The sequence below is a fragment of the Callithrix jacchus genome, chromosome 3, assembly GCF_049354715.1.
Source record: "Callithrix jacchus isolate 240 chromosome 3, calJac240_pri, whole genome shotgun sequence".
Lineage (NCBI taxonomy): Eukaryota > Metazoa > Chordata > Mammalia > Primates > Cebidae > Callithrix > Callithrix jacchus.
This window is the reverse complement of record NC_133504.1, coordinates 186777887-186794457: the sequence shown is the minus strand read 5'-3', so window position 1 is coordinate 186794457 and position 16571 is coordinate 186777887. Positions and strand designations below refer to the sequence as shown.

The 16571-nt window shown below is 56.5% G+C and overlaps 1 protein-coding gene across 11 annotated transcripts in view; it reads left to right on the top strand.

The window, feature by feature from the left end:
- Nucleotides 1-292: 292 nt before the first annotated feature.
- Nucleotides 293-16571, top strand: part of PPP2R2C (protein phosphatase 2 regulatory subunit Bgamma) — a 249909-nt gene continuing 233630 nt past the window's right edge. For 5 of the 11 annotated variants that reach the window (XM_078367558.1, XM_078367550.1, XM_017970687.4 and 2 more), the window contains exons 1-2: nucleotides 861-957; nucleotides 1034-1132. In XM_078367558.1, coding sequence (XP_078223684.1) covers nucleotides 942-957; nucleotides 1034-1132 — 115 coding nt within the window. In that variant the 5' untranslated portion in view covers nucleotides 861-941. Of the gene's footprint in view, nucleotides 388-860; nucleotides 958-1033; nucleotides 1290-16571 lie in introns of those variants that run through there. The other 6 variants (XM_078367554.1, XM_078367549.1, XM_054253502.2 and 3 more) reach the window with 3 other exon arrangements.

The following is a 16571-nucleotide window of genomic DNA, read 5'->3' as shown; positions in this document are numbered from 1 at the left end:
TCCCTTCTTGAGAGGGGAGGGGAGGAGAAGGAGGAGTAGGGGGTTAAGTGTGTCCCTGTTGTTCTTTGCTTGCCCTTTGTGCACGCTGGCATCCTGGGGTGCTGTGCTCATAAGGTTGAGGCAGCTGAGAGATCCCAAGAGGGCCAGCGGCCCCTGGTGCCTCAGGATCACCCGGGGAGCACGCGCTCTCACGCTCTCTCCTCTGTCCCTGGACGGGCTTCTCTGACCCTGACCCTTCCCGCGGGACGTCCAGTCTCCTCCTGTGGGAGTGGCGGATTGCTCTCCCTCCTTCGTCTGTTGCACGTGGAAGGTCGGAGAGCACGCCGGTGAAGCTCCCGCCCCTGCTCATGGCATTGATTGCTGTCCCCTTCGGATCCCGGGGCGCGGGTAGGCGACCCCGGCTCCCAGCAGGGCGGGCCTGGGGAAGGGCAGGACGTAAAGGGGCTCAGAGCAGAACCCGAGTCCGGAGCGGAGCCCCGCTTTGGCCGCTTACTCCGGCTGAGCCCTTCCCCTTTTCCGGTCTCCGTTTCTCCTGGATAAAATGGGCATCGCTGTGAGGCAGGCGGCCCTCGCGCGGTGACGGCTGGCAGAGGCGGCCAACGCGGGACCAGTGGGTGGGGTAGAAAGGGACGCTTCGGTCCGCGGCGACAGCCCCAGCGCCAGCACTCACACCCCGCCCGGCGCCCTGCCCCGCGCCCCGGGATCCACGCCGTGCGATCAGCGTCCCGGGATCCTCGCCCCGCGCCCACCCTCGGCGCCCGGAGCCGCACCCCGCGCCCCGCACCCGCGCTCCGGGCGGAGCCTCCTGGGCGCGCCTCCCCGCCCGCCCGCCCGCGCAGGGAGCCGAGCCCGGAGGAGGCGGAGGAGGAGCGGCCGCCGCGCCCGGCCCCCCGCAGCCGCCCGGAGGACGCCCGTCGCGGTCGCAGCCTGCGGAGCCGCCCATGGCCCAGCAGCAGGGTTAGCCTCGCCGCGCGCCCCCGCCCCCCGCCCCCCGCCCCGGGCCCGCGCTCACGCGCCCTTGCTGTTTTGCCAGCTGACCGCGCCCCCGCCGCGCCCGCCGCGCCCGCCGCCGACCAGGGCTCCTGGTGCCTGTGCCAGCTCAATGGGGCCGCCGACCTCGAAGTTTCCGAAGGTAAGCGCGGGCTGCAGGGCGCCCGGCCCCGCCGCTCCAGAGCCGCCCGGCGCCCCCATGCGCCTCGCCCCCAGCCCCGCAGGACCTCACCCTGCCTGGGGACGCGGCCCTCGGGTGCGGGACTCCGGCGACGGGAGGAGAGGGCGCGTCTTCGCGGGTGAGAAGCGGGGCTCGGAGAGCGCGGGTGCCGACCCCGGTGCGGTCCTGGGGCAGGGCGGGCTCTGCTGGGGTCGGAAGTGCCCAGGTCCCTCGGGAGTCCGTGCTCTCGGGTCCGGAGGGAACCCAACAGAGCCGGCTTGGAACCCTGTCTCCAGCACTCGTCCGCTGCGCGAGCTCGGGCAGATCGCTCCACCGGTGTCAGCCACGGCGTCTCGGCCGAGAATCGGCGCGCAGAGCCCCCGTCGCTCCTCCGCTAGAGGTGCGGGCGCGGGTCCGCGCTGAGTTGGGGGTAAGACCCAACGCCGCGGAGTTCAGTCCCGGTCGCGGGTTCCATCCGCCATCCAGCCGCGTCTACGCGCTCCTCGCGCTGCCCCAGCCGGTGGGTGCTGAGTCAGGCCCGGCTGCTGCTCCGGTTTGGAGAAGCTTTTTTTTTTTTTTTCCCCAGCTGGCAGGGGACAGCCCATGACAGTGGCTCGCCCAGAGCCCGAAGAGCGTTGGTGGGATGGACAGCTGGTCCCGCACCCTGGGGGGTGACCTGGGCTGGCTTTTCTGCGGAGGGTCCCAGGGACAGGGGCCACTCACTCTGTGGCCCCAGAGGCTGCCCCTCCTGGATTGAATCCTGGGTCCACCCTGACTGGCCGCGTGGCCTTCAGCTAGTGGCTTACTCTCTCAGGGCCTCAGTTTCTCTTCTGTGAAATGGAGATGACGTTGCTCAGAGGGCAAGTTGGGCTGGTGAGGCCCCAGGAATCTGTTTTCACTCTTCTCCTTCTTCTTCCCTTCAGGGGCCCAGTGAGGTGGGTGATGGAAGGTACAGAGGGCTGGTGGACCTGGGCAGGGTGTTGGCCTCTGCCACTTTATATAACAAACACACTCTGTTCCAAGAGCTTTCAAATATCCACCTCCCACCACATCATCCCCATCATAGGATAAGGAAACTGAGGCACAGAGAAGTTAAGTAACTTTCCCGAGGCCACACAGCTGCCAGTGGCAGAGCTCCAGAGGCTTCTTCAGGGTGGGTCCTCCTTGGCCTGTGCTTGTAGTGTCACAGGAAGACATCACAGGGACACTGTCAGGAAAGTGGAGGGGAGGGCTGTGGCAGGGAGTGGGGCCTGTTGGCCGCAGGTGAGCTCCTCGGCCAGCTCTCAGTGCTCCCACAATCTGCTGCAGCCGCCTCCTCGGTCTCATTGTCCCCCACGCTCTGACCACGCCCTGGCTGCCTGCTCATGCTCAGCTCCCTCCAGGCCCCTGAAGTGTCTGTTTGCCACCTCCCTGCTGTGGAGCAGGGGTTTCCTCCCACCTGGGTTGCCTTCTCTGTCCCAGCTGTCCCCACCTCTGGGAATAGCCTCACTTCTTGAGGGCAGGGACTCATCCTGTCATGCCTGCAGGACACTGACTGTGCTTGGCAAATCGAGGCTTCTCAGTGTGGAATTGTTGAGTGTTGATTAGAGAGTGCGTGAGTGAGTGGATGAGTGAATGCCACATGGCCTTTCTCTGCTTTTCAGAAAAGGGGTAGGCAGGCTTACTATAGAACCCTCACCACTCCTCTTAGGACTCTCCAGAGCCTGCCTGGGGCTGGCAAGGGGTCACAGATCTTCGGCCTGGGAGTCAGTCCCTGGGTTCTAAACCCCAGTGTGTGTGTGTGTTTGTGTATGAATCTGTGGCTGTGTCTGTGTGTGCATCTGTGTGTGTATCCAAGTGTGTCTGTGTATGTCTGTGTATCTCCATGTCTGTGTAGGTGTGTCTGTGTGTGTTTGTGTGTCTCTCTGCATGTGTCACCATTAAACTCTTCTTGGAATTTAAAAAATTGAAAAATGAATGCATGATCAGATGCATCTTGGAAAAACGCAAAACAATACGGACACGGTCGGGGTAAAAGGTGCAAGTCCTCCCCTATCCCCACCTCCTTCCGACCCAGGACCAGCTACCTAATTTGTGAGGCTCAGTGCAAAGTGAAAATGCGGGGCCCTGTGTTCCGAAAGTAGGGGGAAGTGTGGTGAAAAGCACTCACTTTCTTCTGCGCTTTCTCTCCACCTGTCATGGTGGTTTTATTTCCTATGTAACGCCGTGTTCCTTTGGGCATAGGGATGCTTGCAGGCTGAGTGCAGATGCTTACAAGATACCTTCTTCTGGCCAGGGTCAGGGAAGGTAGTGTGGAGTCAGGAATCTCCCCTTCCCGCAGGTCTGCAGGCCCATGCCCTAACCCACCATAGGTGGGTAGCCCACAGGGTGTTGCAGCCTCAGGTCTGAGACACAACTGGTACCTGTCGTTCCTGCTGAACTGCCCATCCAACACACAGTGGTACTGCCAGCCCAGGGAAGGGTGGTCACTGCCATGCCTCACCCCAGCATGATACCTAGACCCAGGTCCTCGCCAGGGGGGGAGGGCAGCAGCAACACTGGGACAAAGAGGAGGAAGGGCGGGGTCCAGGGTGCTGGAGGCCGGGGAGGTGGCAGGAAGCAGGAACACACACTCCATAGGCACAGCACAGGCTCTGCTGTCCATCAGACATCGCTTAGGAAACACACACTCATAGATAAAGCGATTAGGAATTTTGTGACTCTGCAGAGCACGAAACCCCACGCTCCAGCCCCTTCCAACTCTGAGGTCTGTGTGGCTGCCTGGGTTACACACCCGTGAAGCGAGTCCAGCTCCTACCCTGTGGCTGTGGATAGGCACAGAGCTGCAGTGACAGCAGCCAACTACGAGAGGTGCGTCATAGGAGCCAGGCAAGCTTCCAGCGTTTTCCGGGTATGCGCTGCTTTCCTTCTGACCACAACCACGTGAAATAGGTGCTCTTGTTGGTTCCATTTTACTGAAGCATAGAGAGGTTAAGTGATTTGCCCGAGGTCCCACGGCTATTAGTGGCAGAGAGACTTGCAGTCCTGTCCCAAGGCTTGTCCTCAGTCACTGTACTCCACCACCTCTCAACGAGGGCCTGGAGCTCACTGCTGCTGTTGGAAAAAAGCAAATCTTATTGTTTTTCATTTGCTGGTATGGAATTTCCACTGGCTTGAGTTGCTTCCAGAAAAACATAGAAGTTCCAGCCCTCAGTCTGGTAGCTAAGAGCCTGGGTGGGCTGGGCCTGGGGGGCTGTGCTGTGTCCCCTGCTTGCCCTCCTCCAGGATAGTTCCCATGAGGCCTTGAGTCTTGAATGGGGCTGCTCCCTGCCCTGGGGCACCCCTGCCCCTGCCTTGCCTGGCTAACGCCTGCACAGGCCCCTAGATGCCTCTTCCCCGGTGGGCTTCCCCTGTGGTTCCCCCAGCACCTTAAGGGATACGTCAGTTTCAACGTTGAATCCCCAGGGTTTGACTTGCCCTAGGGGGTTACACACCACATGTTTGAGGAGTGAATGGATGGGATGGTCTGAAATCTTAGCACATCCTGGTGGAGCACAATTCAGGAAGGGGAGCCGTCTTAGTCCATTTGGGCTGCAGTAATGGAACACCCTATAGCCTGGGCGGCTGATGAACAGATTTCTTTCTCACGGTTCTGGAGGCTGGAAGTCCAAGATGAAGGCGTGGTGGATTCAGTATCTGGTGAGGGCCTGCGTTCTGCTTCACAGATGGTGCCTTCTTGCAGTGTCCTCACAGGGTGGAAGGGGCGAAGGAGCTCCCTCGAGTTTATTTTAAGAGGGCGCTTGTTTCCTCCTGATTATTTCCCCAGGGCCCCGCCTCCTAATACCTCACATTGGCGACTAGGATTTCGACATGTGAATTCAGGGGACGCCGGCATCCGGTCCATAGCAGGGGAGATTTCCAAGGAAGTTGTGCGTTAAGAATGGGGCAAAGGCGGCGGGAGTGGAGTTGGTCCAGAGGTCTCAGGCACTGCAGGTTGCAAATTTGCAGCCTTGGGTGAACTTTAGCCTCTTTGCTTCTGTTCTCTCCCTCTCTCTCCCTCTCTCCCTCTCTCTCTCTCTCTCTCTCTCTCTCTCTCTCTCTCTCTCTCTCTCTCTCTCTCTCTCTGTGTGTGTGCTGTGGAATTTTTCAGAACTGCCATTTTTCGGGCACTTCTGTGAGCCTGGCACTGTACTAGCACTATGCATTATACCCACTATCTCACTCGTCCTCACATCAACACTGCTCCCATTTTACAGAGGAGCACGCTGAGATGCAGGCGATGTGCTCCAGGCCACTAGCAGTGAGTGGTAGAGCCTTGATCTGAACCTAGTTCTTCCTGCCTTGGCTGGACGGCGGGCTGCTCTCCCAGCATCTAAACTTAGGTTCTGTTCTGTGATTCCTTCTCAGGAATCTGCTATTGTCAGGGCTGCTGCTCATCAGAGCCCCTGTCTCAGCGCACAGTGTTTCCCTGGCATTGCAGAGCCACAGAGCTGGGACCCACTGTTGCACTCTTGCCTGCGCACTCCTGGCTGGAGGCTGGCGTCTCATCATAGCTGCAGGGCTGGGTGGTGAATTCCCAGGATGGGCATACTTGCACCCTTGAGGCTGCAAGGTCAGAAAAAAAAGATGACGCTGAGCTTTGGGGCTGTGATGGAGATTTGCTGGGTGGGGCATCCTTAAATGAGAGGCCAGGCAGGGGGACACTGTGGAGATCCTTCCTTCCCAGGTCTCTAGAGTGGACTGGTTGCCCAGGTCTTCATTCCAATCTGGGCCCGGCCCAGGGCTCCATGTTGAGTGGAGTGTGGCTTCATGGTGGGGACACCATTGCACTCTTTGCTGGGACTCCCGGTGAGAGGATGGTGTCCATCAGAGCCTCTTCAATCGTGTAGTTCCCGCCTGCCAAAGAGTCTTTCTGCAGCAAGAATCTGAGACCCAACCTGGTTTGACCCAAGCACAGAGCTGATAGAGCTGAGTATGTGAACGTTCAGGGGATGCCCTGGTTTTCTGGGAGGCTGGGCATGGCGGCCTTCTCCTTGTTAGGAGGCGGGCAAAGCCATCAGGTACAGGCTCCCAGAGCTGCAGGTGCCAGGAGGAGTGAAGAGGCTCTTCTTAAACCCTGAGAAAGCCTCTCCTGGGTCTTGCCTGGGTGGCTTTCCCACTGCTGGCACAACTTCCCTGTCCCCATGGATGGGCTCTCCCAAGCCAGGGGAGGGGGCCTCTTAAGTGACAGCCCCACCAGCACCTCAGGTCACTGATGGCAGCTGAGAGTAGCATTAATCCTCTTAGCTGGCATTTGTGGAGAACTTGCTGTATGCTTGGCACCGGCAGGGCACTAGGTGTATCAGGTGCTCACTAGGTGACGAGATGCGACCATCACAGCCACTTTGCAGGTGAGGCTGTGAGAGGTGGGGAGGTTCAGAGAGGTCACCGCCCCAAGTCCCACCACCAGCGGCCGTCCTGCTGGTTTCAGTCTCCTTTAAGAGGACAGGTGCTGAGGCTGCTCAGAAGCACCTGGCCACCTCCTTCCTCCTGCCTTCCCATACATGGGGGAGGAGGAGAGGTCTGGGGTGGGGCTGGGGAGGGTTTGCCTGAAGTCGCACAGCAGGTGAGAGCAGAGCTGGGGCCAGTGGGACACACCTCACTTCAGGCCAGTGTCCTTGCTGCCTGCATCTATCGTCTGGGTCTCCAGTGCCCGGGTGGGGGAATATTTTGCAGTAGCCCACCCTCAGATCTGTCTCCTCTCCTTCTTCATCTCTACCACCCCAGGTCAAGCTACTGTCTACCCTTCTGGGCTACTTGAGGGCCTCCCAATCCAGACTCCCCCTTTGACTCCCCAAAATAACCGTGCTGACCCCTTTTGTGCCCATCTCCACAATGCCCTCCACATGGCAACCTATTTCCTGACCCTGGTACATCCTGGGCTCTCTCCTGCCCTGGGGCCTATGTCCCTGTTATTCTCCCCACTCCCAGTGCTAATACAGCACTCACGCTAACTCACCCTTCAGGTCCCAGCTTCCATCTCCTCTCTCCAGAGACCTAACCTACCGCCCAGCTAAACAGGTCCCACCCAAGGAGTCGCCATCAAGGCACTCGGGGTCCAACGTCACCATCTTTCTTTTTTTTCTGACCTTGCACCCGGCATATCCTGACCATAAGATCTGTAAGAGCCCATATGTGTTCTCAGAGCCTGGCTCCCAGTTCCTGCTGTCGCAGATGTCGTTGCACTAATGCATCAGGTATGTTTGGATGACGCCAACGCGTGGGTCAGATATTCTCCCCAGATTTTAATGTCAGTGCTACAGGACTGCAATGAAGTGAATTGACAGTCACCATTTCTACTCTTTCTCAGGAAAGGAAACTATTATCAAGAACAGAATAGTAACCATGGCCTCCTTGGAGGCTGGCACTGCAAATCCTCCTTGGTATCTTTTAAGGAGGCTCGTACCCGTTGCCCTGTTCTAGCCCCAGCTTCTGTCTGCCCTGGTCTGTGCCTGGATAGCTGATCCTACCCAATTTACCACCTGAATCTCTGCTGGGGAGTCTTTGGGTGGGTTTTGCCCAAAGGAGGCATTGCCGGGAGCTGGGAGGGCAGGCGGAGAGGTTGGGGTGCCGCCTCCTCCCTCTCTCCCTCCTTTGGAGAAGGGTGCAGTTGCTGCAGCCTTTTGTGATAATAACTGACTCAGGCACCCCGAAATATGCTTGCAGGTTCTCCCTGTAGGTAAAACTTCAGGGGGAATCTGGTTGCCGTGTGGCTGGGAGGAACCATGACCTGGGGTATGATCTATACTAGCGCGTAGGCTGCCAAGCTGGGCAGGGGTCTGGAAAGAGCAAGGATGGGGGCTGATGATGGGGGGCCTGGGGAGAGGTGTGTGGATGGGCCTCTCAAGTGATTGCAGAGTATGAGGGATTTGTGCCCTGTAGCAGTTAGGGTTCTTCAGAGAAACAGAGCCAATACGATAAGTGCATGCACGTGCACACACACACACACACACACACACACACACGTGTGCTCGTGGAATTGGCTCATGCAGTTATGGGGCTGAGAAGCCGCATGATCTCCATCTGTGAGCTGGAGAACTTGTTCTCGTCTGAAGGTTTGAGGACCTGGGAAGGCTGGTGTTGTGATGGTGTGAGTGCCAGCCCCAGGGCAGGAGAAGAGGGATGTCCCAGCTCCAACAGGCAGGCAGAGGGGGCGGATTCTCCCTGCTCCTGCCTTTTGTTTCATTCAGGCCCTGAACAAACTGGGGAGGCCCATCCACAGTGGGGGTCACTTAGTCCACCGATTCAAATGCTCATCTCTTCTGGAAACATGCTCACAGACACCCTCAGAAATGGCGTTTAGCAGGATATGCGGGCATCCCGTGGCTCCGTCAAGTTTATACATGAGACCAACCCCGAGCGGATGTTCCCCGGAGGCATCCTTTATGCAGGAGGCTTTGGTCACTGGATGGACACGCTAGCCTGCCTGCGGGTGCCAGGCAGACTCTTTCCAGCCACCCCAGAGCTCGCCCACGGGCTCACACACAAAATACGGCAGAGATGGGGAAACATGCAGGCAGAAAATATGGACCTCAGCTCGCCAGGGCTGAGCTGGCCACTGCCATAGCTGAGGTCCCAGTCTCCAACATCAGGGGACAACAGTGACTTTGGGTATGGCAGCATTACCCGAGGAGACCAGCAAGCACCCGGGGGCAGGTTGTTTCCCTTGTTCTCAGGGGGGCGGATGCATAAGCCAGATACAGAATCGCCTTCCCACCCGCTTCTGTCAGCGGTGTCATTGTGGAATTCCTGATTCACAGTCACTGTCGCCCACAAACCTCACATCATTCAAAGGGTTCCTGCGGTGGTGCAGAGCTGTGGCAAAGGGCCCTTGCCCGTGGGGCTCACTCTCATCACCCAGAAGCAGGGAGAAGGGCCTGCCTCTGCAAGCCTGACTGCCACATCAGCCTCCAGGCAGCATGCGGCTGGTGGGGCCTTGTCCTGTGTGCCTTAGCTCAGCAGCCGACTGTTGTGTGACTCACCTCCACAGCCACATGTGCAGGTTTGAGGACCAGTAGATGCAGTTAGGAGGAGCCCTTCACCGGCTTATAATCCCTAGGGTATCAAATCATTTATCATCCAAAGTGGGGTACCTCAGACAATGAAAGGGTATGTTATGAAGGGTTGCACAGGGCAGCCCCAGACATGGCCACTACATTAGTTAGTCTGAGTGTTCCCATCTCTCCAGTACTTCTGTGCTGAAATCTAACCACCAACACTGAGTATTGAGGGCGAGGCTTTGGGAGGTGATTAGGTCAAGAGGGTAGAGCCCTCATGAATGGGATTAGAGCCCTTATAAAAGAGGCCCAAGGCAGCCGTCTACCATGTGAGGATGCAGTGTGGAGGCGCCATCCTTGAAGTCGAGACACCTCATCAGACACCAAATAGAATCTGCTGGCACCTTCATCTTGGACTTCTCTGCCTCCAGAATTGTGAGCAATCAATTTCTTTCCCTGCCTCCCTCCCTGCCTCCTTCCCTCCCTCCCTTCCTTTCTCCTCCCCCTCCCCTCCCCTGCCCTCCCCTCCCCTCTCCCCCTCCCCTTCCCTCCCCTCTCCTGCCCTCCTTTTTCCTCTCCTCTCCTCTCTTCTTTCTTTTGATGGAGTCTTGCTTTGTAACCCAGGCTGGAGTGCAGTGGTGTAATCTCGGCCTACTGCAATCTCTGCTTCCCGGGTTCAAGTGATTCTCGTGCCTCAGCCTCGAATAGCTGGGATTACAGGTGCACTGCAGCACACCCTGCTAATTTTTGCACTTTTAGTGGGGATGGGGTTTCACCATGCTGGCCAGGCTGGTCTCGAACTCCTGACCTCATGTGATCTGCCTGCTTCAGCCTCCCAAAGTGCTGGGATTACAGGCGTGAGCCACAGCATCCGGCCAATGAGCAATCAATTTCTGATATTCGTAAATAACCCAGTCTAAGGCGTCTTGACAAAACGCTGCACATGGAGCAGCTTGAAGAAGGGAAATTGATTGTCTCATGGTTCTGGCGGACAGAATCCAGGGATCAAGGTAACAGCTGGGTCAGTGTCTGTGGTAGAATGAGGGGGAATCTGTCCTGTACCCCTCTCCCAGCTTCTTGTGACTTGCTGTCCATCTTTGGTGTTCTTTGGCGTGTAGATGGTGTCACCGTGGTGTCTGCCTTTCTCCCTGTGCATATCTGTCTCTGCGTCCGAATTTTCCCGTTGACGAGGACACCAGTCATTTTGGATTAGGGGTCCACCCTGCTCCAGCACGGCCTCATCTTAACTAATGACATCTGCCCGACCCTATTTCCAAATAAGTTCACGTGCTGAGGTACTGGGGGTTTGGACCTGAACATTAGTTCAAGTTCATAAAATATGAATTTTATGGGGGGAGGTCACACAACTCAATCCATAGCAGTCACCCCCTGATAACCTCTTGAACTAATGTTGCTTCTCGTTCGTTAGGCATGGTGTGTTTGGGGGTCCTGGTGCCCCAAGAAGGGAGCAGGGCCACAGTTCTGTGAAACTGGACACTGGGACCAAGGCCATTTGGGCCTCCTGCTGCTGCTGGACTGCCTGGTAGAGAAGGGGGCACTGGGATGAGGGGTGACTGCTCCCAGTTATCAAGGGGAAAGGAGGTCACTGCTTGGTGCTATCTGGGGCCCAGAGGACCCACGGGGATGCTTCTTTGCACTGACGTCTGACAAAAAAGGCCAGCCGAGCATGGCAGCCCCAGACATAGAGACGGGAGCATGACAGAGCCAGGTCATGGGTGGAAGCTTGGGTTATTCTCCCAGGTGGAGAGTCAGGTGCTCTGGCACAGGCAAGGTGCCTGTGAGTGGGTGGAGGAAGAAGGACTCGCTGCTGATTGGCCCTTTGTCCCCCGCCCTCATCTCTCCTGGCCACCTTGAATGAACGGTACCTGTGGTGGATGGTGTGGTGCTGTGGGCTCCAGGCAGGGGTGCAACTGAAGTGGCATCTCCCCCAATGATACAGTCACGGATGGAACCCGTGCCTCACTGTGTTGGGTTAAGAGTTTCTTCTTGGAAAGGGGGACGAGGACGTTTGCTGAGTGGCCACAGTGGACTGCGCTGGATTTCTCCACTTCATCCACGGATCTGTTTTTCACTGCTCTCTGTCCAGTGAGGTACCCTGGGGGCTGCATCACCTGTGGTCCCTGCCCTAAGGCTCCTGTCAAGTTTGGCCAGGGGGAGGCAGCAGTCGGAGCTTGCAGGGCAGGAGGGGGAGGGGGAAACACCCCCATTCTCCTCCCTGCTGTGGCGCTGCAAGCCCAGGTTGGCTGTCCTCTCCGCAGTCACAGTTCATGCCAGTGGATCCTGTCTCATGTTCCCAGTTCTCCTCCCCTCCACCTTTCAGCCCGAGAGGTAACAGCCCCCTGTCCCTGCCCCAGTCCCTGGGTGCCCCACCAAGTAATGCTTCCTTGGTTACTTCCTGTAGGTCACCTCTTTGTTTACTACTCTTCTGGTGGACCATCTGGGGTGAATTCTGCCTCCAGTGAGACCCCAGCGTCCCTGGAGGCCAGTGGAATTGGGGCACACGTGGCCATCCTGAGACCCCAGCGTACCTGGAGGCCAGTGGAATTGGGGCACACTTGTGGCCATCCTGAAACCCCAGCGTCCCTGGAGGCCAGTGGAATTGGGGCACACGTGTGGCCATCCTGAGACCCCAGCGTACCTGGAGGCCAGTGGAATTGGGGCACACTTGTGGCCATCCTGAGACCCCAGCGTACCTGGAGGCCAGTGGAATTGGGGCACACTTGTGGCCATCCTGAGACTCGCTCTTGCTTCTGCTGCTCACACGACATCAGGCAATGGCCTCACCTCTCTGAGCCTTATTGTCAAATTAGGACAATAAAGTTCACTTTTGCAGGATGCTTATAAATGTAATGGAAAGAATAATGCCCCCAAAAGATGTCTACATCCTAATCCCCAGACCTATGAATGTGTTGTCTTACATGGCAAAAGGAACTTTGCAGATGAGATTAAGTTAAGGCTCTTTAGTTGGGGACCTTGACCTGGATTATCTGGGTGGGCCCAGTGTCATTGCAGGGGTCCTTAAAAGAGGGAGATAGGAGGGTCAGAATCAGAGAAGGAGATGGACTGACACAAGCAGAGGAGAGAAAGAGAAAGAGAGGGAGAGAGATTTGAAGATGCTGTGCTGATGGTTTTGAAGATGAAGGGAGGGATCATGAGTGAAGGAATGTGGGCACCACCAGAAGCTGGAAGATCAAGGAAATGGATCCTCCCCTAGAGCCTGCAGCAGGAACCAGCCCCACTCACACCCTGACTTTAGCCCAGTGAGACTAACTTCAGACTTCTGACCTCCGGAACAGTAAGAGAATAAACTTCTGTTGTCCTCAGCCACTATGGTTGTGGAAATGTATTACAGTAGCCATAGGAAACTTACACAATGAGAACAAATAAAAAACTTGTAGGGAGACTGCCTGCATTTCAGAGCAGCTGCAATGGAAATGGTTGCTGCATTTGAGAATAGTGGGCTCAGGTCTCCCCTTTTGGGAAAAGTGGATCTGTAGGCTCAGATGTGGTGCACACACAGCCCTTGCTGTCTTTGCCGGTCCTCTGCTGCCACTTGTCTCATCTTTACTCACATTATCTTTCCCCTCCATTTCCAAAGTCTCTCCACTTTCTCTCCAGTCACCTGTGGCTGCCTAACAAATGATCCTATGATGTGTCAGCTGAGAATGGTCATTTCATTGTGTTTCATGGTTTCAAGAGTCAGGAGCTGAGAAAGGGCTCAGCTGGGTGGTTCTTCTGCTGCATGTTGCTTACACTAAGGTCACTTGGTGGTGCTCAGCTAGAGGATGGAATGGGCTGGATGGCCCACAGTGGCTTCCCTCTCATGTTTGGTGCCTTGGTGGGGACAGTAGGGGCTGAGCTCAGCTGGGACTGTCACCTGAGCCCTGACATATGGCCTCTCCAGCATGGCAGCCCACGGTAGTGGGACCTTCCATGGTGCTCAGGGCTCCTAGTGCAATGCCCAGTGAACAAGATGGCAGTTATGTGGCCTTTGATGCCCCAGCTTTGGATGCCCCAGAGCCTCGCTTCTGCTAGACTCTTGGTTGAGTGGGTCACAGGCCCACCAGACTCAAGAGGAGGAGGCATAGACCTCATCTCTTTATGGGGGGAACTTGTGGCCAAACCACAACACCTTACCTCTAGTTTTATTTTCTCCTTTTCCAGCTGGGAGTTCAGTTACTTTTCTCCCACCGGACTTCTACTGGCTTTGTTCTCCATGCCATGTGTTTGCTCATTCATTCTACAAACATCACCTGAGCACTCGTTGCAGGCTGTAGTCTGTGCTGGGGACCCAGAGCACATGAGGAGCATGTAACATGTATGAGCACTTGTGACATGTCAGGGGCACTCTAAGTGCCTTCTGAGGCCAAGTAGCCCCTAGTCCCACCATGAGGCAGGTTCATTTCTCATCCCCAGCTTACACATGTGGATACTGAAGCACCAAAGGGGAAGAGGCTTGTCTGTGGCTGTTGAGCTAACCTGTGGGAGAGTGGGCTTTGAACTTGGGCAACCTAACTGGAGAGCCTTGTGCATAAGCACCAGGCTCCATGGCCCCAGAGGTGAGGAAGGTATGGTAACTGACCTCTGCGAGGGCTCTCTCTTGCTGGAGAGAGACCAAAACAAAAGTGTCTCCCTGGCTGGGCACTGTGGCTCATGCTTGTAATCCCAGCACTTTGGGATGCTGAGGTGGGAGGATCACTTGAGGCAAGTAGTTCAAGACCAGCCTAGGCAATGGTGAGACCTCGTCTCTACAACATATTAAAGAAAATTGACTGGGCATGGTGGCATGCACCTGTAGTCCCAGCTACTTGGGAGGCTAAGGCATGAGGATCCCTTGAGCCCAGGAATTGGAGGTTGCAGTGAGCTGTGATTGTGCCAGATGTGGAGCTGTACTCCAGCCTGCAGAACAAACAAGCAAGACTCCGTCACCAAATAAAAAAATAGCATCTTCCATAAGATTTTCTGTGAAATACTGTAGATTGGTTGCCCTGAAGCCTCATGCAGGGAGTGAGGAGGGGCCAGGTCTGCTCGTGCTTCCCAGAGTAGAAAACATTAAGCTAGAGGGACGAGGGGAACAGCGTTCCCGGCAGAGGAAACAGCATGTGCTTCGGGCTGGTGTTGTGGGAGCCTGTGGCTTGTTAGTGAAGGATGAAGTTCTGTGCAGCTGGGCGTAGCCTTCCCGGGTAGAAGCAGTGGCAGCTGAGGCTGGAGAGGGCACTGGGGGTGTCCTGGCGAGGGTCTCATATGCTGGCTTAAGGGCACTGTGGGGAGGGGGCAGACTTGGTAACTGGGCTGGGGGCTGATTGTGCTTTGGAATGTGCCGGCTGGTGGCTGGTGGCTGTGAGGAGGTGAGCAGGAAGCTTGGAGGTGGAGAAGGTGGGTTGTCATCCATCTCATTACACCAGTGTGGGACTGGGAGGCTCAGAGAGGCTGAGTGACTCACCCAAGGTCATGCATGCAGAGAGCATGGAGGTGAGACTGGGGCCCAGGCCCGTGGGATGAGCCACTGGCTGTCCCCCCGCCCCTGGCTGTGACCTCAGCTGCACCTCGTGCTGCGGTGACAAGGTGACAGGTTAAAAATAAATCACTGTGGTGCTGCCAGGTCTTTATTGGCACAGGGTGAGGGCTGATTATGTCACTTTAAATAAAAGCTTCTCTGCAAGTGTCACTTGAGCATGTTTCTCCCCAGACATTCACCTGGGAACTGAGTCTCGAGAAATACTCTCATTACAGCTGCTGTCCCAGAAGCACTGTCAGGGCAGGCTCAATCGTGGCCATTAGTGAGTAAGCACCTACTGCGTGCCGGGCCCTATGTGGGAAAGTAGTTATGCCTTAAAGCTCATCTGTGGGCTCCAGCTACTGCCGGTGCTGCAGGCTCCTCCTGTTATCCTCCCTGGGATGAGGAGGGGTCACGTGAGGTCACACAGCCAGCAGGTGTCATTGGAGCCCACTGCTCTCAGGGCCGCAAACCTGTGGTCACTCTACAGAAGCAGGAAGGAGCTGGCGTTTTCAGTTGGCTCTGCAGGTAGAGAAGAGGAGGGTCTTGCCCAGGAAGGCACAGGTGAGAGGCATTTCACTCCTGAGAGCTGCACCTTCTGTCCTCTGCCTGGGACTCCCTTCCCTGTATCTTTCTCATTATTCAGGTCCCAGCTGCAAAGTCACCTCCTCTGGGAGGCCTCCCGACCACCCTCTGTCTGGAGTTGTCTGTCACTGGATCCAGGTGCAAATCCCTGGAGTGGAATGAGCCTGGCGTGTTCTGGGGCAGCAAGGAGGCTGGTGTGGCCAGAGCAGAGAATGGGGGTGGAGGCGGAAAACGATGTGACCCAGTTGCCACGTTTACAGCATCAGTCTGCCTGCTCTGTGGGGCATGGACTTTGTGGCGGGCAAAGTGAGAACCAGGGGATGACTTTGGAGTCCACTGCAGTGTGGGAGTGAGCGGTGATGACCAGTGGCTTGGCTCCAGAGGTCTGGACAGGGTTAGTCAATTTACTCAACAGATACTTATTGGACACCTTGCATGTGGCAGAAACTGAGCCACGGAGGGATCTGTCAGTGAAGGGTTAAACATACGAGAGCATGTTGGGTGACAGTGCTGCTAAGCGGGAAGGTGGGGAGGGGCCGCCCAGGGCCAGGCACTGTTCATTCAGGGAGGCAGGCGGAAGGAGGCTCAGAGCCCCCTTCAAGAAAGACTGCTGGCCAGCCTCAGGGCAGGGAGTTGCCTGACTGCCTCTGGATTTTGGCATCTTCAGGATCTGCCTCTGCCACGGAACCAGGGCTATTCTTTCTGGCAGCCACCAGCCAATGACTGCCCCCTGGAGGGGTTTCTAGGGCCTCCCAGGACTCTGTGGCAGGCAGTCTTTTCCCTGGAGCTTGCTGTGAGTTGGCTGAGAGGGTCAGTTAGACCCGCGTGGCTGTCGGGAAGTTCTAACTGCCCACACCGGCTCTTCTACCTTTTACCCTTAACAAGCTCGACCTCCCAATAAACCTCTTCACTCTTAACTCTGACTCAGCATCCAAATACGGGACAGTGGTATGCTTGGCTTTACAAAGCTGTTTTCAGGAGTCACTGCATTGTCTTTGCATCCACAGATACAATGCACGAAGGTTCCAGGTGCTCTATACCCTCATCAGCTCCTGATCTTGTCAGTTTCTTAGTTTTAGCCATCCTAACAGGTGTGGTTGTGTCCCATTTTTGAAAATTTTTAGACAGAGTCTCACTCTGTTGCCCAGGCTGGAGTGCGGTGGCATGATCTTAGCTCACAGCAACTTCTACCTCCCCAGTTCAACTTCTACCTCCCTGGTTCTCCTGCCCCAGCCTCCTGAGTAGCTCGTATTACAGGCGCCTGCCACCACGCCCAGCTAATTTTTGTATTTTTAGTAGAGGT